We start from the raw sequence: 26,587 nt of genomic DNA, 5'->3' as shown, positions 1-26,587 counted from the left end.
AGGAGTCATAGCTTAAAGATATACAAAAGACTACGTTAAATCATTTCGTGTGGTTTATCTCTAGCTTCGGTTAGAGCCTGGAATAATATTAACTGAAAAAAATACAGGGGTAACCCCCCACCCCCACTCCACCTCCACCCCTCGCTTGCTAATTCTATAAACAGTTTATTACAGATATTTAATTATCTATTTTACATTTTTACAGCCCCCCTGTAACGACGTGACATGAGGGTGGGGTACTTACAGCTATACTGGGGGATCCTTCTTTTGCTGTTACCTCTGGCTGAATCTAATGACTCTCTCCAAGCTCTTTTGGCCGCTGCTCTTTTTGTACCAGTCTTTGCTTTTTTCGGTAAGTATACTATGTACACATCATATAGGCTTCATCTATCACCTCTAGAAAACACTAACGACTCCTTACAGGCTCTCTTTGCCGCGGTCCTCTTGGTACCGGTAAGTATATATTATGCATATCATTAGCTTCATCTGTGGGTATTTTCTGACCCGATATACCACTTTCTTTATCATCTTAATCATTGCCCGAATGGTAAGTGTTCAATGTCTACATTACACCTTCATCTATGAATATTAATGCTTTTGTCTAAATACACAAAATCGAACATACACTTTTCATATCATAGCCTTTAACATTTGTGTGAATTCCTGGATTGTAGCCTTCATTTGTAAATATCTACATTTTCAAATGTTTTTGTCAGAGATAAAACTACAAATAAGGAAAAGGTGTATATTTTCATACAGCCATTTTCTCAGGTGACAGAACTGCCTTCTCGCTTTTTGTGATTTAGCAGTACACTGGACGCGACCTGAGGAATAACTGCCTGGATTTTATATTTTTTTTAATTTTTTTATTTATTTATCTGTCTCTATATCTATATATGGGGGATGGGGGGCGGGGTTATTAGGATCAAACAGTTTGCTAACGTCATAATTTTATTGATAAACACTTTCGGCGTCTATGAAATAATAACGAGACTTCATACTCCAAGCCACCGCTGTTGTTTTCATCCTCAAAGTCATCACTGTCTTCATCTTTCCTTTCTAAGGGGGAAATTCTTCAAAATCATACGTCAGTTTTGAATATTTTAAATATTCCCAACAATCAAAATGAATTTGAATTACCATACCTATACTGAATTCCTAAACTTCATAAAATCCTTACAAACAAAAATACATAGCGGGTTCCAGTAAAGTTCCACCAAGCCTCTTTCTTTACTCCTCACTAAAATATTAACAGCAGTGAAGGAGAAACCTCAGGAGTATGGTACAGCTAGATATTTGAGAAGTGGTATAAATCAGCTTTGAATACTTAAAAATTCCATATCGCCTATCTATTTGTAGTTGTGTTAGAAATTGCACATGGAGAAACGAAATGTTGTTTTTTTTAGAGACCAGGTCTTCCAACAATCTGCCGGAATTCCCACGGGAACCAATTGCGCTCTGTTATTAGTAGACTTTTTTGTATTCATATGAAGCAGAATTTATTCAAAATCTTATACACGGGAAGAAGAGAACACTTGCTGTTGCCTTCAGCTCGATATGTAGATATATTAACGACGTATTATCAATTAACAATAATTACTCCATTCATATGTCGACTCGATATACCCCAGTGAGCCTGAGATAATAGATACCACAGCGCCTGACACTTCTGTTTTCATATTTGGATATTTTACTCGAAAAAGACGTTAATGGTAACCAAACAACAAAGCTTTATGATAAACTTGATGACATCAACTTTTCAATCGTCATCTTCCCTTACTTTTGTTGCAATATACACTTATCACCTGCATATGGGGTTTATTTTTCTCAGTTGATTTGATACTCAAGAGCATGCTCATCAATCTCCAAGCTACAACCATTGTCTTCATTTGTCTCCAAGCTACAATCCATGATTTCATCTATCTCCAAGCTACACAATCGATGTCTTCGTCCTCTATGCTACCGCAATTATCTTCATCCTTCAAGCTACAAACATTGTCTTCACCCTAGAAAGCAAAATCATTGTCCTAAACCTTCAAGCTACCACCATTGTCTTCATCCCTATGCCAAAATCATTGTCCTAAACCTTCAAGCTACCAACATTGTCGTCATCCCTATGCCAAAATCAGTGTCCTTAACCTTTAAGATACAATCGTTGTCTTTATCCTCCAAGCCTCCAATCTCTTATCTGCAATACCTGCCCTCAGTGTACCGGACATAATCATTCCCTTCGTACTTTGAGCCAAAATTGTTGCCTTCGATCTGAAAACCACAATCTTTGCCTTCAATCTCAAAGCCACAATCAATGTCTTTGACCTCTTAGCCACAGTCATTGCTTTCAAAATCTTTGCACATTCGTTTCCTCCAACCTCTAAGCTATAACTGTTACTTTCGCGGTCTAAGCCACAATCATTTTCTTCAACCTTTAAGTCTCTTTGATTGCTTTCTAGCTATCAACCTTTAAGCCCCAATCATTGCCCTCATCTATGACTCCTCACTCTCAAGAAAAGCGTCTGTTCATCATTCAACACTGATATCACCTCATTTTACATCTGGTTTATTAAACCACATCCTTTGAATAGAATACGATCATCCTTTTCAATGTTTAGATTAATCTGATTATATATCAGTAGCCTTCATCTGTCTGACTATTTTCTAAAGGCGGTCACATCTGCACGCACTTCTTTAAATTGAAAGCTGCATTCCTTCATATAAGCTATGTATGTTTCTCTTCTCATTTTCACCTTCAAAATATTCTAACTTATCCCTTATGAGCTTTAAAGAAAGAACACATATATGTAAATAATGTTGACAAATTATCCATTAGAATATTCTTGATTTTCCTTTCCCACACAGCTGGAGGAGTCAACCTGACCCCGGGGCAGTTAGGGATCCTTGCTGTAGCGGCCTACGCCGTCAACTCAGATTCATTTCCTCCTTTCTCTTCCTCGTCGTCGTCGTCGTCTTCGTCTGCGTCTCAAGCAGCAAGTGCTTCCGCGTACACACTTGGAGGAACGGGAACCGGAACAGGGACTGGAACTGGGACAGGGACCGGAACCGTAACAATAACCGCAACAACAACCGGAACTAGTGTCATTGCTACGACAACCGTAATTCCAGGTGGGGCTACATTGTCTTGGCAACTTTAACGAAATTTCTTCAGTTTGAATGGAATAAAATCTTTGTTTTGTTAAAGGAGCCTGGTGCACAACCTCTGGATACACATATGATTCGACGGCAGCTGTTTGCTATAAAGTTGTGACTACTCCAGACACGTGGACAGCAGCGGACGCTGCCTGTAAAGCTGACAGCGGACATCTGCTGAAAGTGGACAACGATGATAGATATAGCTTTCTTGTCAATCAAATCTGTACGTCGTTAGATTAGAAGAAATGTAATCCTTTATTCTTTTGATTGATCTACTTAATCTTAAATTGAATTTTGATTTATAATTTCAGCGTCCAATACATTACAAACTGTTTACTTACAAGGTCAGAGAGCAGACGCTAGTTCTCAATTTCTGTATGATGATAACACCCCGATTCCTTACTTTAAGTGGGATCAGAACGAGCCGTCAACAGGCGCCTCAGATCTTAAGATCCGCACCAACCAGGGAACGAATCTCTTGAACGCAGTGGACGGGGCAGAGAACGCATCCTATATCTGTGAAATTTACCAATAGTGGATAACGTATCAAAAGGTTCGTGGACTGATGCGATAAAATTAATACTATGTAGGCTGTGCTTTAAAAAAAAATAACGAACATTAAACAACAAAAGTTTTAGAAGTTTTGAAAATCTTAGCTTGATACGTTAATAGTTTGTCAATTTTTCTTTAAGTACAAAAGGCATTATAAGATCACCCGGCGATGTTGCCTTCGAGTTTTATGACGTTTGACAGCAATTTCTTCTCCGAAGGAATCGACATCGGGTCAAAACCTAAATTACACAGTTTTCGTGAAGTATTATTACTATCTAGAAAGCCCAAATATAGATCTCTAACTATTTCTAAAACCTCCGTAGATCATAATGATAACAGTGCCAAGAGTAACAGAGTGTCGGCGAAACACTTCAAACGATGAAAATTTTTGTACTCACAAATATATATACAGCAGCGGTATTTCTCTGTCATATTACCATACAGAGAACATATAATAAAGTGGTTTTAATTTTATGGCATCAGTCCACGAACTTTTTTTGATAATTCCTCGTATAACAGACAACAAAATAAGACTTATATAACCTCAATACTGAAACTAAAAGGAAAGCAACATGTAGAGACAAGCAAATTTTAAAAGCGGGTTAAAGAAACTCGTATGATTAGTGTCAATAAAAGCAGCATGTATCTATTAAGACAGTATTTTACAACTATATACATTTATAAAACAATTACAAAGTGACATTTAAACTACATAACAACTAGAACATTCAGTAAAACAGAGATCACTGTCTTGTCAGCTATATGAAATGTAAATAAGATGTGTATGTGTTATTGATTAAAGGAAAATGGGTATGGTGTGAGTGTGTTTCCTTCCATAATAACTGTAGATCACAAGATTTTCGCGAGACCTAATTTTCGTGAAATTTGGATACTGTAATATATATTCTTTAGTGATTCAAATAAACGCGAGAATTTAATTTTCGCGAGCAGACAGTCTCGAGTAATAACGCGAAAATAAAGTCGTTAATAAAAAGTGATTTTCAGTATTTATACCATACAAATACATATGACAGTCTCTGACTTTGTGATTTTTAATGGGAACGCCCCAATAACTGTAAACATACCTAACTCAGCTGTAATAATAGTAAGTCACTTTAAACATACCTATCTAAGCGGTAATGATATTATACTGTAAGTAGTAGTTACCCCATATAATATTGTTGATTATGTGCAGATACCCAATGGGCGTGGTCATAATGACCGTAACTCCCTCGTGTCATTATGACCACGCCCATTGGGTATCTGTACATAATCAACAATGTTATATGGGGTAAATGACTTGTACCATAGTTAACTTAAATGACCGTTGGATCACTGAAAAGGCATTTTAAAGAGACAGATTATTTTGTTTTAATTTAATTCTTTGAATAGTTGAAAATGTGAAAACAATATAAATGAATTTGAAACCTGATCATATTTCAATCATTTTTTTTATACAATTGTATAAGAAATAATTTATATAAAAAAAATAATAAAGGAGTTTGTGCATCTAGAATACTGTGGATTCAACAAGGAATTAATCTTAAAAATTATTTGAGAATTTTGGCTATTTGTTTTAAAATCATTATTATTATATTTCAAGTTTTCTGAAGCTTGATTTTGAAATCATATGAGATCGAGATCGATACCAACAATCTCATTATCAGAATAAATTTTTAAGTCAAGATGCATTTAATATTTAAACATCAGAATAAGTGTAAAAATTGGAGATCATTTTAAATCTTGTTTTTTCTGCATTTCATTTGCTAACGGAGGCAGATGGTCAAAATAAAAAAAAATTATAATAATATAATATATGATGCCGTGTTGAGATGAAGTATTTTCGAAAATTTATATTCAAAACCTTAATTTTCAATCTTTTTAAATTATTTTCTGTAATTAAACTCAAGAAAAATATACGAGCTTTTTTTTCAGAAATTCATTTTCATTTCACAAAAAAAGAAATCTATACGGAATTCATAAAATGCATTTAAGTTTAAACACTTTTTTTAAAAAATAAAAATAAAAGATAATTTATATTAGAACTGAATTATTCATTTTTATTTCAATTTTCTTTTTCTTTTTTCTTCATTTCTACTTTTTTTTTTTGGTTTTGTTTTGTTTTGTTTTTGTTTTTGTTTTTTTTTTTTTTGGTTTTGGTTTTTTTTTTTTTTTTTTTTTTTTCTGTTTTTTTTTTCTGTTTTTTTTTTTTTTTTTTTTTTTTTTTTTTTTTTGTTAAATTCGGAAGTTCTCGGCTATTGAAAAAAGTAAGAATAATATGCAACCCCCATTTTTTGTAAAATAGTATATTTATGTGACCCCTCTTTTTGTAAAATAGTATATTTTTCATTGATTTTATGGAAATTTTGTTTTAAAGGCCGGATATGCCACTCCACACCTTTTCTGTTTAAGGAGGGGAACCCCCAACCCCCAGTAGTTTATGATTTTCGAGTTAAAGAAGTTTATTTTTTTTATTTGCTTGTCAAAGTTTTCATGAGTCAATTTTTTTTTGTTTTTAAATGTAACGCCCCTTTCCCCTTCTTTAAAAAATGTTACATTCCGAATTTAAAATGTAGGGATTTTAATTTAATTGATGATTTTGTAACGCTTGGAAAAATACTATTTTTATATTATTTAATAAATAAATTGAATGTGAATATTTATTTGGCGAACTCAGTTTGAGTCAGTTATCAGTGTTTGATATGGGCAATTTTGATCTGAATTAACCTCTTACAATTGACAATGTAATGGACGAGTTAGAGGAAAAATTCCAATGTGAGAAAGAGGAGACGGCAAGGTTTGCTTTCGTCGAGGACTCCGAAGTGTCTGAACTCATTACTTCAACAGGGAGCAAAAATACGAGAAAAAAATACCAAAAGGGCACTTTCCGTATTTATGGAATGGAGAAAAGCAAGAATGACTTTAAAAGGAACAGATATTCCGGAACTTGCACTTTTTACTGCCGAAAACATTAACTCTTTGCTAGGAAAATTTGTCATAGAAGCCCGGAAGAAAGATGGATCACCGTACTGTCCTCGGTCTTTATACATGATAACTGAACATTGGTCTTCTCCGGCACATGCGTGAAAATGGTAACCATCTGAATTTTTTGGACGAAAAGAACTTCGACTTTTATGAATTTCGTAAACAGTTAAGTGTAAGGATGGCACAGTTGACGGCTGAGGGTGTTGGGTCAAATATTAAACAGGCAGAGCCGATCACCTTAGAAACAGAAAATAAACTGTGGGAGTTGGGACTGCTAGGGAACGAAACTGCAAAAGCTATCATAAACACAGTTTTCTTTGCAATTGTAAATTATTTGGACGGCATGCGGTGGACGAGCACAGGCAGCTGTCAGTGGATCAATTTGAATTGGGAACTGACCAGGAAGGAAAGTTTATCAAATTTTCTGGGAGGACCAACAAGACTTGTAAAGGTATAGTGTATTTTTTACTTTAAAATTACGGAGTAAAAATTCACATGTGCTGGTAAAATTCTCATTTACGCAAACATCACGTGCTGTGCGTGTCAGGCTTTATTCTATACAAATTTATACATTTTGTTCATTTGACTGGTGTGAAAGTAATTTTTTTCATTGGCTGTTCACTGAACAATTCAGCCAATCCAACAAAATATAAGACACGCCTACATTTTTTGACGCCTATCTTGATCGCCAGCAAGCACGTGGTAATTGATGTACACGTATATCATTTAAATTTTTGAAGAAAAAAAAATCCATTAAAGCTTTGTTTTATTCAATGTAAAGTGTAAAATTTTGCACTTTCTGATTGATAATTTTGATAGAAAGTTTAAATGAATTAATTTCTTTTAAGAAGTTGATCATTTTGATAGAAAGTTTAAATGAATTAATTTCTTTTAAGAAGTTGATCATTTTGATAGAAAGTTGAAATGAATAAATTTCTTTTAAGAAGTTGATAATTTTGATAGAAAGTTTAAACGAATTAATTTCTTTTAAGAAGTTGATAATTTTGATAAAGTTCTGATGAATTAATTTTTTTTTTGAGAAGTTATTATTATTATAATAAGACGACAAAAATTAACAGGAATATATTTCTATAACTGCTTAATTAATTAATGTTTAATCATTGAACTTTATACATAATTCACTCAGTGGAGGAAGTCTTCTCATGCAAGATGACACGTCACATTACAAGCAAAGAACTGAAACATCACTTCGCCAACGATCGTCTCTATTTGATCTACAAGCTGTACATAGATTGTGTGAAAGAAAAGGGTTCAGAGCGTTTTTATCTTCGACCACTATATAACGGAGAAAATGGGAAAGTAAAATTTAGTTCGCAACCGATAGGAGTCAACAAATTATCTGGGCTTTTAAAGAATATGTGCACAGATGCTAATATTCCAGGATTCTTCACGAACCACTCAGGTAAACGTATGTGCCAGCTCCCTGTATCAAGTCGGAATTCCGGAACAAGAGATCATGACTAGAACTGGACACATCGATAGAAAGCGTCCGGATATACAAAAGACCTTCCTCGGAAATGCTCCGTGAAGTTTCAGGTGCGTTAGAAGCGGAAATTCCATCGGCGTCGTGAGATGAGATGGACAAAATAACTTGTAAAAAGATTAAAACCGAGGGGGAGCAACAAAGTGGAAAGCTGGAAGTCAATTTTACATGCAATTACTGTACTATTAATTTGTAAGGTGTGTTCCCATTTCGCCTTAATTGTGAAATAGAGCTAAGCAAAAGTAAAAAAGTACTAAGGCGAACTGGAAATTTCTTAATAATAGTATTGTAAAAACAATCCTTGAAAATCGATGAGGTGTTTTATGACGACTCGTTAATTACACAGTATTTGGGATTTAAAATGATTCTTTAGTCTTTGTACATTTGAAGATAAAAATGTAGATTCAACTTAAAATGGGAACTAATTTATGAATACTGTGAAAGAAATAATATTATTTTTTATATATATTTGTTAAAAATAATGATTTCCATTAATGTTCTCTTTCACAATGTGCTCCTTGAATTTTATTGTAAAATGTATATATCACTGTTTATCACTCTTAACACCTGTAAAAATATCACTCTTAACATCTGTAAAAATAAACAAATATAAAATGATAATAAGTAATACTTAAAATAAAACTTTATAATTTTTATGTCAACTCTACCTCCACAAGAATTTCACAAAATTACTAATACCTTAATTCAAAATTCATAATAATACTGCTACACAAACAATATTTAGACTTAATGAGGTGTTTATACAAGTTCCCATTTCGCCTTAATTCACCTCAGAGCGTACTAAGGCGAAATGGGAATACCAAATTTCACAGTTAAGGCGAAATGGGAACAAACCATTTGTAATTACAATTACATTAATGTAATGTGTGTCGACATAATGAAGAAGGAAGTTTTTCTTCTAATTTGGTACAGTTAGTACAGATGATCATTTGATTAAAAATTTTCAGCTCGTTTTTTCGTTTTTTTTTTCTCCTGAGTTCGTGGGTGTGGTTTATAGAAAAGTTCGGGTTATGTACAGATAACCTACACTTTTAACAAAAGAAAAAACAGCTAACTATGGTACAAACATATTAAACCTAAGCCTTAATAATACTTAGTGTAAACATACCTATCTCAGTAGTGATATTTATAGTGTCTTCAGTGTTGCTTATTGTCCGCTTATTCATGTTCATACAAACTAATATGATTAAAACTTAAATTCTCTTTTTCAATCTCAAGTGCGCTAATCTATGAATGCTCTAGTCAGATAAATAGAGGAATATTACTCTATATTTTGAGATCGCTAATTCATGTAACTTTACAGTTACTGTAGCACACATGAAGGAGGAAATACCCCTTGTTAAACCTTGGGCTCAGTTTAGTTATCGTTCAGTTGTTCATCTGTTTACGTTTCCATATTTTAACATCTTTTTAACAATATCGCTTATTTCTGGTATATTTTAGGATTAATATGATGATATCTTAGTGTAGTCTACTTGTGTGCCAAGTTATATTGAAATCAGACCAAAACTGTAGGAGGAGTAGCGTTTTGAAAAATTGTTTACAGACGGACGGACGACGGACACCTTAATATCGCATAAGCTCTTCTGGTCTCTGACCATTAGAGCTAAAAATTAAGATTGGAATTATTTAGGCTTGAATTTAAAATAAAAGGTAATAATTAAAAGTTAATAAAATGGGTCCTAAATCGCATCAGCTCTTTAGGTTTGGTAACTCTACATTTCATAGTGTTAAAAACACATGTGTTTAAATATTTCAAAACTTTATAGGCTACCAGAGTATTGAAAAGGAAGGTCATTGTGACCACCTGTTAGGTCAACACATTGCAAGGCACCACAACGCATGCAATTCACAATGTTTGCAACGGTGATCGTAGGTCTATTAGCATGATTAGTATTCAAGAATTTTAGCTTAAACTTTTAGGGGTCTGATTCTATCCTCTTGATTTACACAACCTTATAATGCTTGGTTATTATCACTTTTTATGGACCCACTGTTAAGAAGATTTTCTGTCCCATGCTTCCACTAAAAGCGTGGAATATTAATCTATCATTTTGTCTATGTGCAACACTTAAGTTTCCGGATGATACCTCAATAAAATCTTTGTTCTTTCAGTGAAACTTTATACTATAACTTTCTGTAACTTAAAGAAGACCACTCTTGATTTTGAGGTCAAAATCACAGGCGCTTGACGGTTTTAACCTTTCTTTTCATAAATAAAAAATCCCCCATACTATTATTATAGTATGGGGGATTTTTTATTTATGAAAAGAAAGGTTAAAAACGTCAAGCGCCTGTGATCAAAATGTCAATGATCATAATTTTGTATAATGCATAAAATGGTGATACATGTAACTTTAATTCTATTTATTTATATCACAACTTCCTAAAGAAGACCCTTATTGATTTTGCGATCAAAACAATCTAATTAAAATTAGATGTTTCGAATCCGCTACCGCTTCTCAAACATCTAATAACATCCCATTCGGGGTCACGTCAGAGCGACCTTTCGATTATGAATAAACATGAAAATTTTGACCAATCAGATTCAAGCTTCTGAATACGATTCTAAAATTAGTTCAACAGCTACATCTTAACTGTTAACATTATTGATGCTCAGTAGTCCGTCTAACGTTGAATTAAAGTAATTTTGGTATAAATTGAATGAATAGTCCGCCAATCTGGCATTCTTACCTGAATAACACAAACGAAAATGCACAAACTATGCAAAATATCCCCCACGTCACATTCATACATAGCAAGCTCCTTGCCATATTTTGTTTACTACGAAACTCCTCGGGCGTTTAATTAAGTTTACCAGTGAAAAAAGAAACGCATCCAACTATAAGCCAAGATTTCGGAGGCTATTTCATTGGCTAATCGAAAGGTCGCTCTGACGTGACCCAGAATGGGATGTTGTTCGATGTTTGAGAAGAAGCGGTAGCGGATACGGAACCTCTAATTTTAATTAGATTGCAATCAAAAGGCCCAGGTCAGAAATTTATGTATTGCATAAACTATTTTTAGGACGATAAAGATAATTCTTCTTAAACTTTTGCAATGAAAATTAAGGGGATGAATTTCTCTAACTGAGGAAAAACCCCTATTGATTTTTAGGCAAGAAGATAAAAGGTAGAGGTCAATCGTTCTTTTTCTACTTCTTCATTTTTAGCTCTACTGGTCAGAGACCAGAAGAGCTAATGCGATAGTAAGGTGTCCGTCGTTCGTCCGTCCGTCTGTCTAGCTGTCTGTCCGTCTGTCTGTAAACAATTTTTCAAAACGCTACTCCTCCTACAGTTTTTGTCCGATTTCAATATAACTTGGCACACAAGTAGACTACACTAAGATACATAAGTTAGTGCATCGGTTTTTGATTTCGACGGACGGTGTTGCCATGGTTACTAAAAATAGAAATTTCTGTGAAATTCCTTTAAAACGCTACTTCTCCTACAGTTTTGGTCCGATTTCAATATAACTTGGCACACAAGTAGACTACACTAAGATACATAAGTTAGTGCATCGGTTTTTGATTTCGATGGACGGTGTTGCCATGGTTACTAAAAATAGAAATTTCTGTGAAATTCCTTTAAAACGCTACTCCTCCTACAGTTTTGATCCGATTTCAATATAACTTGGCACACAAGTAGATTACACTAAGATACATAATTTAGTGCATCGATTTTTGATTTCGATGGACGGTGTTGCCATGGTTACTAAAAATAGAAATTTCTGTGAAATTCCTTTAAAACGCTACTTCTCCTACAGTTTTGGTCCGATTTCTATAGAACTTGGCACACAAGTAGACTACACTAAGATACATAACTTAGTGCATCAGTTTTTGATTTCGATGGACGGTGTTGCCATGGTTACTAAAAATAGAAATTTCTGTGAAATTCCTTTAAAACGCTACTCCTCCTACAGTTTTGGTCCGATTTCAATATAACTTGGCACACAAGTAGACTACACTAAGATACATAATTTATTGCATCGGTTTTTGAATTCAATGGATGGTGTTGCCATGGTTACTAAAAATAGAAATTTCTGTGAAATTCCTTTAAAACACTACTCCTGCTACAGTTTTAGTCTGCTTCTAATATAATTAGGCATACAAGAAGACTAAACTAAGATACAAAATTTATTGCATTGGTTTTTGAATTCGATGAACAGTGTTGCCATGGTTACTTAAAATAGAAATTTTTGTGAAATTCCCATTAAACGTTACTCCTCCTACAATTTTGGTCTGATTTCAATCTAATTTGGCACACAGTTAGAATACACTACGATACATAATATGTATTTCTGTTTTTTTTTATTTGGGTGAATGGTGTTGTCATGGTTACTAAATATAGAAATTTCTGTGAAATACTTTCAAAATGCTACTCCTCCTACAGTTTTCATTTGATTTCAATATAACTTGGCACAGAAGTAGACTACATTAAGATACATAATTCTATTTATTGTTGCATGTTGCAATGTTTCAAATCCAAGTGCTACTTTTCTTTTGTTGTACAAACAGACCAGTAGAGCTACAGTCTCATCAGAGACTTCTGGTTAGATATTCTACCAACTTAAGCATGGGACATAAATTCCATATTATATACAGTAAAACACGCTTATAACGAAGTGCCAGGGACGGACCATTTTGCTTCATTATAAACGTAGTTCGTTATATCTGTTACGTTATCAATATATTTTAAAGCCACGGAGAATGGAAATTAGTTCGCTGTAAGCGTCATTCTGAACGTGTTCGCTATACGCGTGTTTTACTGCATAATATATTAATATTCACATGTAAAATTCTGAATCCTTATTGTTGCTCCATCCTAACCCCAAAAGCCATGATATGAACAAACTTGAATCTGCACTTATTACTACCTGTTTATATCACTAATCATGGCCCTGCTGACAGTGCTGTTCTTGAGAAAAAGATTTTCAAAGATTTTTCTCTACATATTCCAATGAAAAAATTTGATCCACTACCCCATAAACATGCAAGCGGCCTAAAAAGAACAAACTTAATTTGAATCTACCATAGTATAATACAGTATTCACTTAATCTTGAGATTTTTGAATGATGCTACAAAATCTTAACTACTTCTTTATTTTCTCTCTTAAAAGAGGACATGGCAAAACAAATAACAAATCTGCATGCTCTACACTCAAAAATGCGTTGTGACAAGTTTGGTTAAAATTGCCCCAGTGGTTCTGCAGAAGAAGACAAAAATGTGAAAAATTTACAGACAATTGTATATGACTGCATGTGTAGCATTTTCCCAATTAAAACCACTGAAAACTAAGATATCAAATTTACCTGAATGATATTCTTGTGTCGTAAAAGAAAGAAAAAAAATATTACACGCAAGAAAAAAAACCTTGTATCCTTTTACTTCCACTTTTAATTATGATAATAATTTGGTACATCTAAAATTGATAGAATTGACATTTCTTAAAGAAATATAATCCACCTACTATACAAATATAAATCACAATACTCCCCACAGAAAACCCTTAACAAGCAGGTAAATACTGAATAGGACTTGGTCAACATTACATGTCAGATAGTTTGCAAGACTCCACTGAAAGAAGAGCAACACAGAATTGGGTAGAAGAATATTCAAAACAAATATTTCAATATGACACATTTAATTTCCATTATATACAGATATAATCTGTCTGGTATTACATGACTGTGTGTTCAGTACTAAATATCAGTCAATAAAACAAATTTTCTTTGTCAATAATTTGTTATGATCCTCATTTCCAAAAATCAAATTACTTCCTCATTTACAAGAGTACAAAACTATTCTATTGCCTAAACAGTCGCTATCGTCATCAAATTCACTTCCCAACGTCCAAAAAAGCCAACATTTTATATGAATAGTCCTTGATTTGGGTAGATGTACACATGTACATGAAATGTAGATGAATTTATAGTGAGCACATAACTTTGAAGACTGATTTACAAATCCATGGGAATATCTGTTTACTGACATTCACATATATACATTGTTTTTTTAGCTTATGGTGTTTCTGTTCCATACAGAGATTTCAACTGTGAACCATTGTCCATGAAGACATTTAATTGTAAGAATTCCTTTTGTTGGATGTCCCTATCTTTCTGCGTTAGTCTGCATAACATAATTTTTTCTAACTTGTATAAAAGACTCTTTCTTTATACATCAGTATTTGTATGAGAGATACATGGTGTATCCCCTTATGATAACATTGGAAAAAAGAATCTACAGAAATTAATTTAAATAAAATCTAACTGACATCAAAGCCCATTTCAAATCAGTATTGAGTTCCCTTTATTTTTTGCAGGGGATGTTGATAGTGCATTATCTATATAATAAAATTTTCTAAAACAGTCCCACACATTTGGTGAAGCTGGTATGCAATTGCCATGTTGTCATAAGTATCACATGAGAAGAATTTTCCACAGTAATGTCACACGATCAGTCCATAAATATAAAATTGTTCACGCCATTGGAGGAAGTCCCGCCTTCTCTCGACATTTCTGTATTATCGCTCGTAAGAAAAACTGCCTCCTTGATAACTCTCGTACTTGCTGCAGGTTTAAAAAAAAAATCGTCATTTTTAATTCATAAATTTGATAAAAAAGAAATTGATACTTTTTTTTTCTTATTCAACATATACAATAAATTTTGTAATATGATTGGATTTAACACAAGTACGCGATGACATTTAATAAATATTTGCTATTTGTACTGACTTTGAGAAATACATCGAGATCGATGACGTCTTTACGCAGGGCCTCTCCCAGATAATAAATAGCATCCTCTATCGCCTGCTCCTCAGCGAAGGAATTCAGCAGCCTGTAAACAAAGAAATTCAATAGCCTATAAACAAAGGCATTCAACAACCTATAAACAAAGGCATTCAACAACCTATAAACAAAGGCATTCAACAACCTATACACAAAAGAAATCAGCAGCCTATAAACAAAGGAATTAAACAGCTTATAAACGAAGGAGTTTAACAGCTTATAAACGAAGGAATTTAACAGCTTATAAATGAAGAAATTTAACAGCTTATAAACAAAGGAATTTAACAGCTTATAAACTAAGGAATTTAACAGCTTATAAACAAAGGAATTTAACAGCTTATAAACAAAGGAATTTAACAGCTTATAAACAAAAGAATTCAGCAGCCTATAAACAAAGGGATTTAATAGCTTATAAACGAAGGAATTTAACAGCTTATTAACAAAGGAATTTAACAGCTTATAAACAAAGGAATTTAACACTTATAAACAAAGGAATTTAACAGCTTATAAACAAAGGAATTTAACAGCTTATAAACAAAGGAGTTTAACAGCTTATAAACAAAAGAATTCAGCAGCCTATAAACAAAGGGATTTAACAGCTTATAAATGAAGGAGTTTAACAGCTCATTAACAAAGGAATTTAACAGCTTATAAACAAAGGAATTTAACACTTATAAACAAAGGAATTTAACAGCTTATAAACAAAGGAATTTAACAGCTTATAAACGAAAGAATTTAACAGCTTATAAACAAAAGAATTCAGCAGCCTATAAACAAAGGGATTTAACAGCTTATAAATGAAGGAGTTTAACAGCTTATTAACAAAGGAATTTAACAGCTTATAAACAAAGGAATTTAACACTTATAAACAAAGGAATTTAACAGCTTATAAACAAAGGAATTTAACAGCTTATAAACAAAAGAATTTTACAGCTTATAAACAAAAGAATTCAGCAGCCTATAAACAAAGGGATTTAACAGCTTATAAACGAAGGAGTTTAACAGCTTATTAACAAAGGAATTTAACAGCTTATAAACAAAGGAATTTAACACTTATAAACAAAGGAATTTAACAGCTTATAAACAAAGGAATTTAACAGCTTATAAACAAAAGAATTTAACAGCTTATAAAAAAGGAATTTAACAGATTATAAACAAAGGAATTTAACAGCTTATTAACAAAGGAATTTAACAGCTTATAAACAAAGGAATTTAACAGCTTATAAACAAAAGAATTCAGCAGCCTATAAACAAAGGGATTTAACAGCTTATAAACGAAGGAGTTTAACAGCTTATTAACAAAGGAATTTAACAGCTTATAAACAAAGGAATTTAACACTTATAAACAAAGGAATTTAACAGCTTATAAACAAAGGAATTTAACAGCCTATAAACAAAGGAATTCAACAGCCTATAAATAGACAATTGAAAGAAATTCAGTGAGCAGAGGGTTGTATATGTAACCATCAGAGATGGCAATATTATAATCTACATATAAATACAGAGGGAGGTAGAAACCACGTGGTTTTCAATACTGATGTGGAAGTGGCTGATAACTGTACAATCCTACAGCACAGTGCACTGATAACAATATAAAATGTCTGTACATTGGGGTTTAAAAACCATGTGGTCTTAACTATTGAGGTGAGAGGGGAGATAACATTACATACTGTCTATACAGTGGAGTTGTGGTGACCACTGCCTCATCAATGTCCAGTTTGTCCTGATTGTCCAGTTTTCTCAAGACTTCTTTAACCTCTTTATCCTTTTCTTCTAACAGTGAAATGTTGTTTTCTATCTCCATCTACAGACAAAAAAAAGTCTTAGAAATCTGAAAACTTGGAGCCCTGTATCAATCCTACTTAAATCAGACCATATAAGAATCTGCCCCATCCATACGGGTTTCTAAACTTTTCACACTTATTTATTTAATCTAATTTTTAAACAAATTTATTTCATTTTTCATCAATTTTTAAAGATAGGGAAAATAATATTCACAAAAGGCATATTCTCTACATATCTGTAACAAAATACTCATCATATCTACTTTATTTCTGATTTTTTTAATAACTTTATAGAACATGTACCTTTATCATTTAAGTTACCTGTTTATCCTTTCATTATAAATGATCCAAATACTTCCAAATAGTCCATCTACTGGGAAATCACTAAATTTCCTTGGGGTTTAATTTTCGTTATTTTTGCGGTGAAAAGAGACCCATGCAAGTATGACCCACACAAATTGTAAAAATTACTAGGTAAGTACTACTATTACATCACCACTTAACAAGGAAATTATCTGAAATCATATCCAGTGGACCTTCAGATATCCGGACGCCAGATATCCGGACGCTTCAGTTTCCATACGATTATTCATGGGAACGAAATTATTTAACGTTATTTTGTCTCGTTTAACCGGAATTCCAGGTTCCGTATCCAGACGGTCTTTTTTCACCACAAAATGAATTTTTACATTATATTTTGGTTCATTTATCCGGATGATAATTTTTAACTGGTCTGTCAAGTCTGCTCAAATTTCTTGATCTGGGTGTTAATTGTTGTAAAAACACTGGTCTGGCTGTTTGTTTTAAAAGATGATCACCTGCGACCTGTTATCAATGGCAAGGTTAATTGTAGGTCGATAGGTACGCACGTCAAGACTCTCGCTTCTCTAACATGGTTTTGATACGTATTAATTAAGGGAAATGATTCTATAAGTCTACGATATTTTTTCGTAGTCTGCAAATATATTTCTTTTACTGTTAGAATACAGTCGTACATGTATAATGGTTTTATGTATTTATAGACATGACATCAGAGTTTTTCCTATGTACATTATTTTGTGCAGAAAACAGATTCTATGATTTGATGACATTTATAAAATCACTTTCAAAATTACACAATCGTTTATACAATCTCGCTTTGGATGATTACGATTAGCGTTTGTATACATGTGCAGATTATGTCACATTTAGCATTGATGGGCATTCATATTAAATAAGACTCTACCGACGGTACTGGCATGGCTACTAGGAGAAGTTGATTTATTAGACACTGGGAAGAAAAAATTATTAATGTGACCATATAAACACGTTTTTCCAATGACACATGTACCTTTTTTATTTATTTAAACAAGTATTGAGTAGTACTAACTTATATTAAAGTATTTAAACAATAAAACATATTGATGTAAAGCAACATTCTTTACTATTGAAACTGAAATGGTATGAAAGGCAATATAACTAAAATCAAGGCAATTCAGGTATCCTGATGCTTCACATATCCGGACAAATTGACTGGGAACCAAAGCGTTTGGATAAATGAGGATCCACTGTCCCCATAACCAATGTTTTCTCCTCAAGCTACCAAAATTTGACTTCAAGAAAATTATTGATTTTCCAGTACTTTAAATTGATGTCTTGAGAATCTTTTAACATGGTCTCGCTGCATACCTTTTCATTCTCCAAATCTTTGACCATTGTCTCTAGTTTCTCTTTTCCCTTTATCAGGTCAGTCTGTGTTTTATGAAGAACATTCATCTCCGCCTGTCAAGAAATCAAAATCAAAGAAATTAACTGCTTGCAGTGTAATCCTTGGTAAACATTAAACAGTGCAATCAGGAGGAATACTAACAGTCAGCTGTTATTTCATTAATTAAAGGAGAAAAAACACTGCAGTTGCCTTGTCATATTTCATTCCTGTACACATTACCAGTAGTATTCTCTATTCTGTAGAGCAAATTTTAATACAGTATGTGAAATCAAATTTCATTGTCCTATCAAATAATTGAATTCAGATAGAAGTTAATATACCTGTGCTTGTTCAAACATTTCACGTAGCCTCCTTTTCATTTTGTCCTCTACAGCTGATAACAAGGACATGCGGAGATGTTCCTCAGTTACTGTGCTGGTCCCCGGCCGGGCACTTGATGTCACTGTCAACCATTCAAATGTCAAGTTAGTAATGACCAGTCAAATTCAAAGTTATAATAATCAATTCAACATTACATCATCCAACTAAATACAGAGTAACAAAAGATGTGTTAAAGCTCACATTGTATCCACAAGCAGAGATTATCAAGTCATTATCATCATCACTGGACTTAATTAACATCAGCTTCTGGAGTGAAGCCATGAATTAACTTTATAATAATTTTTTTCTGATCAGAAAATGGAACAACAGGTCATAGTAAATAAAAAAATCTCGTCTTTTTTAATTTCCAAATTACTATGTTTCTCTGCACTCTGTGGATTATTAGCCCCACCCTGTCCACATTCACCTGTGGTGGTACTTAGAGGAAATTTACACTTAGAATTGAGTCATGTTATGAAAACAGGGTAGCAGATAATGGTGTGCTAATTTGGGTTATAAAAAGAATTTGAAAGCATGCAAGAATAGCAAGAAAAATGTTTCTAAAAAATATAGCATTACTGTAAAAATGGCCATGAATGGAGTGGGGATAATTTGAGAATTAATATGTATGTACTTGTATGTGTATAACTTACTTGTGTTAGTCTCTGGACTGGTGTATTGTGGGTATGGTAGATTTGATGATGGGGCTCCATAAGGGTTGGTACTGCTGGGGTACTGTGTGGGGTAACCAGAAGAGGTCGGATATCCAGAGGAGGCGGGGTAACCAGGATACCCTGTGGACCCGGCCCCTGGGTAGCCAGAGAACCCAGAGGCAGGGTACTGTGTACTTGATGCTGGATACTGGGGGTACCCCGAGGACTGGCTCACACTGTTAGGCATGGGCATGGGGAAGCCACTCCCTGTGGATAAAAAAATTAGAAAAGTTAGTTGGTATTCTTTATATTTCTGCTGAGGCTTTCATTTCACCATTTCCTCTACAATACGAAATGGAAAATAAAGTCTGTAGACACTTGGTTTATGTACTGTACTAAAAAAATGAAAGAACAGAACAGAAACACTCCTTTTTCAAAACTTAACAAATATAAAAAATATTGGCAAAGTTTAATTTGTATTTAGCATTTCAGTTAATAAAAATCATCAAGACATTCTTAGAACCTGTGATAGTATAGTTTCATATCTATTTGCTTTTTATTGTAATTCTTGATTCCAGTTTTCTGACCTTGCATTGGGTAGGGTGTCTGAGCTTGATAAGGTGGACCCGCCCCAGGGTAGGGGGGTCTGGACTGTGCTGCAGGAGCAGCTCGGGAAAATACAGGGGGTTCTTCTCCAAACACAATAACAAGAATCTGGATCAGTCCCAACAGGTCTGACTGGGGCTGAAAACAAAATATAAATCATTCTGGAACCCTGGAAATCCATAGTAAGCTCTACAGATATCTCATCCTTATTGAGACAAAGAAACAAGCATAGGTCTGAGGTCTCTCTACACTAACTTGTACAACCACAGAAAGATTCAACTTCATTTCTGATAATCTGACTTAATATACATATCCACTTATTTTGTATTATTATTTTATAAACTTGAAATATTTTAACAGGTGCTTGTTATGGTAGAAGTTTATCACTGTCATTGTAACCAGGACAAGCAATGCTCAATTTATCTCTCAGATTTAGAGAAAGTCTGATGGTCCTGGAGTAGAAAATCTTATAATGCTCACATATCTCCAGTCACGTAGATATGGTAGATCCACTTTCCCGTTAGAGTCCACATTTCTTCCAGGTTTTATCTGCATTGTGTTGGTGGGTTTCACAAACACCATGGGTGGATTGTACGGATGAGTGTCAAGAATCCAAATCCCGATCGGAATGTTGTATACACTACCTAAAAAAAAACCAAAATCATATAATATGAACAACATATGAGGGGCATAAGTTTATTCTGAGAAGGGCCCTCAAAAATATTGTTTTGTAGGATAATCTTCCATGATTACAGCCAACTGCACATGTTCAGAGTTGACATGTCTCCATTGTAGTTCTAATTCTAGAAAACATTGTTAATTTCTTTGCATTAGGAGTGAAACGGTTCACCGCGGTATCGATTCACCGCGGTATTTTTTCTCGGTTTGAAACACGGTACAAAATCTCTATTTTCGGTTCGGTTCGTTTGGCGGTCGGGATCGTCATTCAGTCGGGTTTGGCATAAGGTATAAACATGCTTCTCAGTATAATTAGTTAAAAAACGTAAATTTGTAGACTTACAGTTTGTAAAATAATTTTTAAGTCAAATCAATTAAATTGATTTCTTCTATCCATTTTGCACATAAATTATTTGACTAGATCAAGTAAAAGGAAGCATAAAACATGTAAAACAACAGTTGAACTTGTTTCCTTCTATCAAAATGTATCGTATCGAAAATAACCGAACCGAGACCAAATTTTACGATACGTATCGAACCGTGAAGAAGGCATATCGTTTCACCCCTAGAAAGGCTCAGAATGATAAAATTACTACCTAAAGCCACTACATGTATCTATAATAAATGATAATAGCACATTTATATTTGACATACATAGTTATAATACAGTGTTAATATTTATATACAGTAAAACTTGTATAATCCACTGGTTCCAAAGAAATTAGGCAGATTAGACAACAATCCCATTTACAAAACATTTTAAACAACTGAATTTACTACAGGGGACTTAAAGTTTACATCCTATTAGAATACAACATCTGGATTAGGCAAGAGTTTCACTGCATTATACCTTTTAGTTTATATGGACAGGTATATTGTTGTTAACATAAAATACGTACTAGATACATGTACCTATAACATGTATATATAGGATAAGTATGGGTTAACATATACCCAGGGCTAGACAAATAGCATTGCCCGACGCCCGGGACAACCAATTTTGTTTGGCGGTCAAGTTATTTGATAAGTGGTACCTGCCCGCGGACAAGTGCTTCTCCATTTAACAAAAAATCAAATGTTGTTTGTTTTATCGCTGTTGAAATGTAATGAATCACAGTAGAGCACCTGTTTTTCGCTGCTGTTCATTACTACATCGAATACTCGGTCGGAACTCCTCTAGAATTTACCCATTTATGTGTAGTCAAAATACACACAGGACGTAAAACATAGCAGCTATCGATTCCATTAAAAAAGTTGAAGTGGATTTTTAGACCTTTTTAGGTATTGTAAAAAATAATGTAAAAATTCATGCCGTGAGTACAAACGTGTTATACTGATATTAAAATTGGAGCTGTTGACTGGCGATCACTGAAAGTCACAATCGACATGCAGTGGTGGTTTTCATAATCAAATACTTTATAATATTCAAAAAAAATTTTTTCTATCTTTCAGTATTTTTGGGATGTTAAAGTAATACAGAGAAAAGTTTAAATTATGCGCACTGCACAAGAAATCTCCCTGGAACAAGACATACCCCTAAATTTTTCCGTGCAAAAAATTAAGTAATTTTATGTCTAGTTTGGTCCCCATGTAGTGTATCAGTTGAGAAATATTTAATGTTTAACGATAATGCTTTAATTTTATGTTAATTAAGAAAAAGTGGGACAAGCATATTTTTTGGTAGGACAAGTAATTTTACGATGGTAACCTGTCCGAGGGCAAGTACTGAAAAATTCTATTTGTCTACCCCTGATACCTTTATATTGGACAGGTATTGTTCCATCCAAATTGAGCAGATCTTTTCTTGTGCCATCATTGAAAGCTGCAAATTAATTAATAAATAATCAAAATTACCATCAACATGATCAAACAAAGAAAAAAAGTTTCTAATTATTTACTGAAAACTGCCTCCTTTATTTTTATATATATGCTGTATCCAACCATTAGAAAAAAAGGAATACATTAATTAAGTGTTTTACAATCCTGTACATTAATACTGTAAAATCATTTGACAAATAGAATGGAACTTTGACTTACTAAAACAGTCATGTGTTGGGCGGAGATCTTTAAACTGATTTATGGCGTTGGTTACATCTCTCTTTGCAATGTCCGCATACTTGTACTGTGGATAAGACCAGTAATAAACAATGTATTACAAACTATGCTGCATGAGAATTCTATCATGTCTATCTATATATAACTACAATAAAAATGAATTTTTCTTGGTCCAAAGTTGTTAGAGGAAAACCTTGAATGTAATTATTGTGGGGATTAGGTTCATAGATCTGTCAATAGTAGGGCATCTGATCATCTACTCAGAGGTAGAGCACAGAATGTCAGACACCTCAGCAAAACGACACCTCGGCCCGCAAACATTTAGGCCCAATGACAAAAAAGTCTCAGACAGGTTGGCACGAGATATAAGACAGGTCAGCCCAAGATATAAGACAGGTCGGCCCAAGATATAAGACAGGTCAGCCCAAAACTCAAGAACAGGTCGGCCCAAGACATAAGACAGGTTGGCCCATAGATAAGTCATATATTCCAACACTTCAGGGATCATTACCTTGAAGGACTTGTGTGTCTAAATGAACCAGAGTTTGATGTTCTATAATGCATAAATTTTGCCTCCAATAAACTATTCTTGAGGTTTGGGGTAATGCGTCTAAATCTAACATTGAAAGAATTCATAAACTTCAGAAACAATTAGGCTGCTAGAATTATTCTTGATGCAGCACCTGACCAACCGTCAAAGCCCTTGTTTGAAAAACTAGAATGTTTAAATGTATTTGAGTTATTTATGTTTCATAAGTGTATTTCATTGTATAAAACTTTTTATGGTATGAGCCGTGAATATCTCCAGGATCTTTTTATTTTTCATACCTCTGATTCCTGTTCATTGCTTTCACAAATAAATTATAATCTTCAATTACCAAATCATTGAACAGTTCTATTTACAAATTCTCTTCAATATTCAGGTGTATATCTATGGAATAGCCTACCGTTTCATGTTAAATTGTCACCATCTTGACCTATTTTTAGAAAGAATTTGGAAAAAATTATGATTAGCCAACGTTTGTAATTTGTCATTGTTGTTATTATTAACTAAGTCTTCTAAACTATATCTATTGACTTACTTATGGTCCTAGTAGAGGAGTCTCGGCGAGTTTCCAGGGTGGAAAAACCTCAAGGAAAATTTGGGAAGAGAGTAAAGGGGATTGAGTACTATGTCCCAGTTGCTGAATAGTTGTTTAATCCAGCAACAGCATGGATAGTTGGAGGCGCTGGGTTCCATTCCCAGTCTGGCCAACACTGTTCCCCACCTGCTATACCATTAGTCCACAGACACCTGAATTTTTATCAGTAAATAGGGAAAACGGGGATAGATCTACATCCTTCAGAACCTACCTTGCTCAATGCCTGCTTCAAAACTTGTTCAACACCTGCCATCTCTGTAAATAGCTTAATCTAATCCACTAATTTTTAAATTCTCATTTTTGGGGAAATCGATGTTTTTTTATGTTGTTTCTTTCAATAAACTTGACTCATTGTCATCGAAAAGGAAAATCTTGACAGATAATCTTGTTTAAAATTACGCTTGACAGTCCCGAGTATACTGATATCACTAGCAAGCGTTCATAAGACTGCAATCATAGTGTAAATATTCCGACACGGATATAAATGGAATTTGTTGAATCAAGTGGTGGATCTACGTTTTGTGCATATTTGTTGTAAATTTCCAGTACTTATATTCTATTTGGAAGGAGTAAGAGAGAATTCTTTGAAGAAGAAAATTGACAAATTATTTGTATATTAATTTAAAATTCTAAGCAGAGAGATTTATCTCTTGCTCAAATAAGTTTAACCTGAGAAAAATAATTAAAACATGTATGAATAAAGGCTTTCATATGTGTGGGAATAATTATTATTAAGTGTACCCCTAGTATAGTTAAAAAAGATGTGGCTTATCAGAGTACCTTTTTAGAGTACTAGAATTAAATATCTCTGACTGGAATCCTGCATTCTAAAAATATACCTTGTTGATGAAAAAAAAACAAGAGGCCCATGGGCCACATCGCTCACCTGAGCACACTGGCTAGGCAAAAGCACAAATCAGTTCAGTATTGAAAAGATTACCCGGGGGGGGGGGGGGGACTTGAATTTTAAACTACCTGATGATGCTTCCATGTCAATATAACAAATGGCTTTGTTGTACTTGAGAAGATTTTTAAAAAAATTTCCCATATATTCCTTTGTAAAATTTGATCCCCCATTGTGGCTCCTCCCTATCCCAGGGGTCATCATTTGAACTTGAATCTACACTGCCTGAGGATGCTTCCATACCAATATGACTAAACATAGCTTTCCTGTTCTTGAGAAGACATATTTTTTCTATATGTTCTTATGTAAAACTTTCGATCCCCCAATGGGCCCAACCCAACCCCTGGGGGTCATCATTTGAACAAAAATTGAATTTACACTACCTGAGGATGCTTCCATATCAAAATGACTAATCATGGTTTGCAGTTCTTCAGAAGAAGATATTTTCCTATACATTTCTATTTAAGACTTTGATCCTCCATTGTGGCCCCATCCTACCCATGGGGGTCATGATTTGAACAAAATAGAATCTACACTACCTGAGGATGCTTCCACATAAATATGATCAATCAGGGCTTTGCTGTTCCTGAGAAGAAGATTTTTAAAATTTTTCCTATACATTTCTATGTAAAACTTTGATCCTCCATTGTGGCCCCACCCTAACCCAGGGGGTCATGATTTGAATAAATTTAAATCTACACTACCTGTGGATGCTTCCATATAAATATAAACAATCTGGGCTTTGCTGTTCCTGAGAAAAAGATTTTTCCTATATATTTCTATGTACAACTTTGATAGTCCATTGCAGCCCCGCCCTACCCCCGGTGGTCATGATTTGAACAAACTTGAATCTACACTACCTGAGGATGCTTCTATATAAATATGACTCATCATGACTTTGTTGTTCTTGAGAAGAAGATTTTTAAAGATTTTTCCTATATATTTCTATGTACAACTTTGATCCTCCATTGTGGCCTAGCCCTACCCCCGGGGGTCATGGTTTGAACAAACTTGAATCTACACTACCTGAGGATGCTTCAATATAAATATGACTCATCATGGCTTTGCTGTTCTTCAGAAGAAGATTTTTCCTATATATTTCTATGTAAAACTTTGATCCTCCATTGTGGCCCCGCCCTACCCCCGGGGGTCATGGTTTGAACAAACTTGAATCTACACTACCTGATGATGCTCCCATATAAATATGACTCACCATGACTTTGTTGTTCTTAAGAAGAAGATTTTTAAAGATTTTTCCTATATATTTCTATGTAAAACTTTGATCCTCCATTGTGGCCCCGCCCTAACCCCGGGGGTCATGGTTTGAACAAACTCAAATCTACACTACCTGATGATGCTCCCAGATAAATATGACTCATCATGGCTTTGCTGTTCTTGAGAAGAAGATATTTAAAGATTTTTCCTATATATTTCTATGTAAAATTTTGATCCCCCATTGCGGCCCCACCCTACCCCTGGGGGTCATGATTTGATCAAACTTGAATCTACATTACCTGAGGATGTTTCAACATGAGTTTCATCTTTCCTGGCCCTATGGTTCTTGAGAAGAAGATTTTTAAATGATGCCATTATTTTTTCACTAATTCCTAATTATCTCCCCTTGAAAGAGGGCGTGGCCCTTCATTTGAACAAACTTGAATCCCCTTTACCCAAGGATACTTTGTGGCAAGTTTGGTTGAA

The 26,587-nt window shown here is 34.0% G+C and overlaps 1 protein-coding gene and 1 pseudogene across 1 annotated transcript; one reads left to right on the top strand and one right to left on the bottom strand.

Annotated features, from left to right (window-relative positions):
- Positions 1-225: 225 nt before the first annotated feature.
- Positions 226-3,682, top strand: LOC133180653 (uncharacterized; annotated as a pseudogene).
- A 10,153-nt stretch (positions 3,683-13,835) lies between these two features.
- Positions 13,836-24,373, bottom strand: LOC133180741 (tumor susceptibility gene 101 protein-like). The gene is made up of 11 exons (XM_061315210.1): positions 24,194-24,373; positions 22,823-22,907; positions 22,542-22,607; positions 20,588-20,751; positions 20,089-20,245; positions 19,502-19,768; positions 18,809-18,930; positions 18,449-18,541; positions 16,667-16,800; positions 14,943-15,045; positions 13,836-14,777 (listed from the first exon to the last, which is right to left on the bottom strand). Exons 1-11 carry the CDS (start codon positions 24,233-24,235, stop codon positions 14,688-14,690), a joined length of 1,323 nt encoding a protein of 440 aa, XP_061171194.1. The 5' UTR covers positions 24,236-24,373; the 3' UTR covers positions 13,836-14,687.
- Between the last annotated feature and the right edge of the window lie 2,214 nt (positions 24,374-26,587).

Source organism: Saccostrea echinata, unplaced genomic scaffold (genome assembly GCF_033153115.1).
Source record: "Saccostrea echinata isolate AGI-Se365-2 ecotype Australia unplaced genomic scaffold, CSIRO_AGI_Sech_v1 ptg000007l, whole genome shotgun sequence".
NCBI lineage: Eukaryota > Metazoa > Mollusca > Bivalvia > Ostreida > Ostreidae > Saccostrea > Saccostrea echinata.
This window is presented reverse-complemented; position numbering and strand designations above follow the sequence as displayed.

Bases quoted from the DNA above. Each gene is read 5' to 3' on its own strand.
- LOC133180741 (XM_061315210.1), bottom strand. From the start codon at position 24,235: ATGGCAGGTGTTGAACAAGTTTTGAAGCAGGCATTGAGCAAG. The intron at 22,908-24,193 runs GTAGGTTCTGAA...TCTTATCCACAG, and splicing joins TGAAGCAGGCATTGAGCAAG to TACAAGTATGCGGACATTGC. The intron at 20,246-20,587 runs GTGAGCATTATA...TTTTGTTTTCAG, and splicing joins ATCTACGTGACTGGAGATAT to CCCCAGTCAGACCTGTTGGG.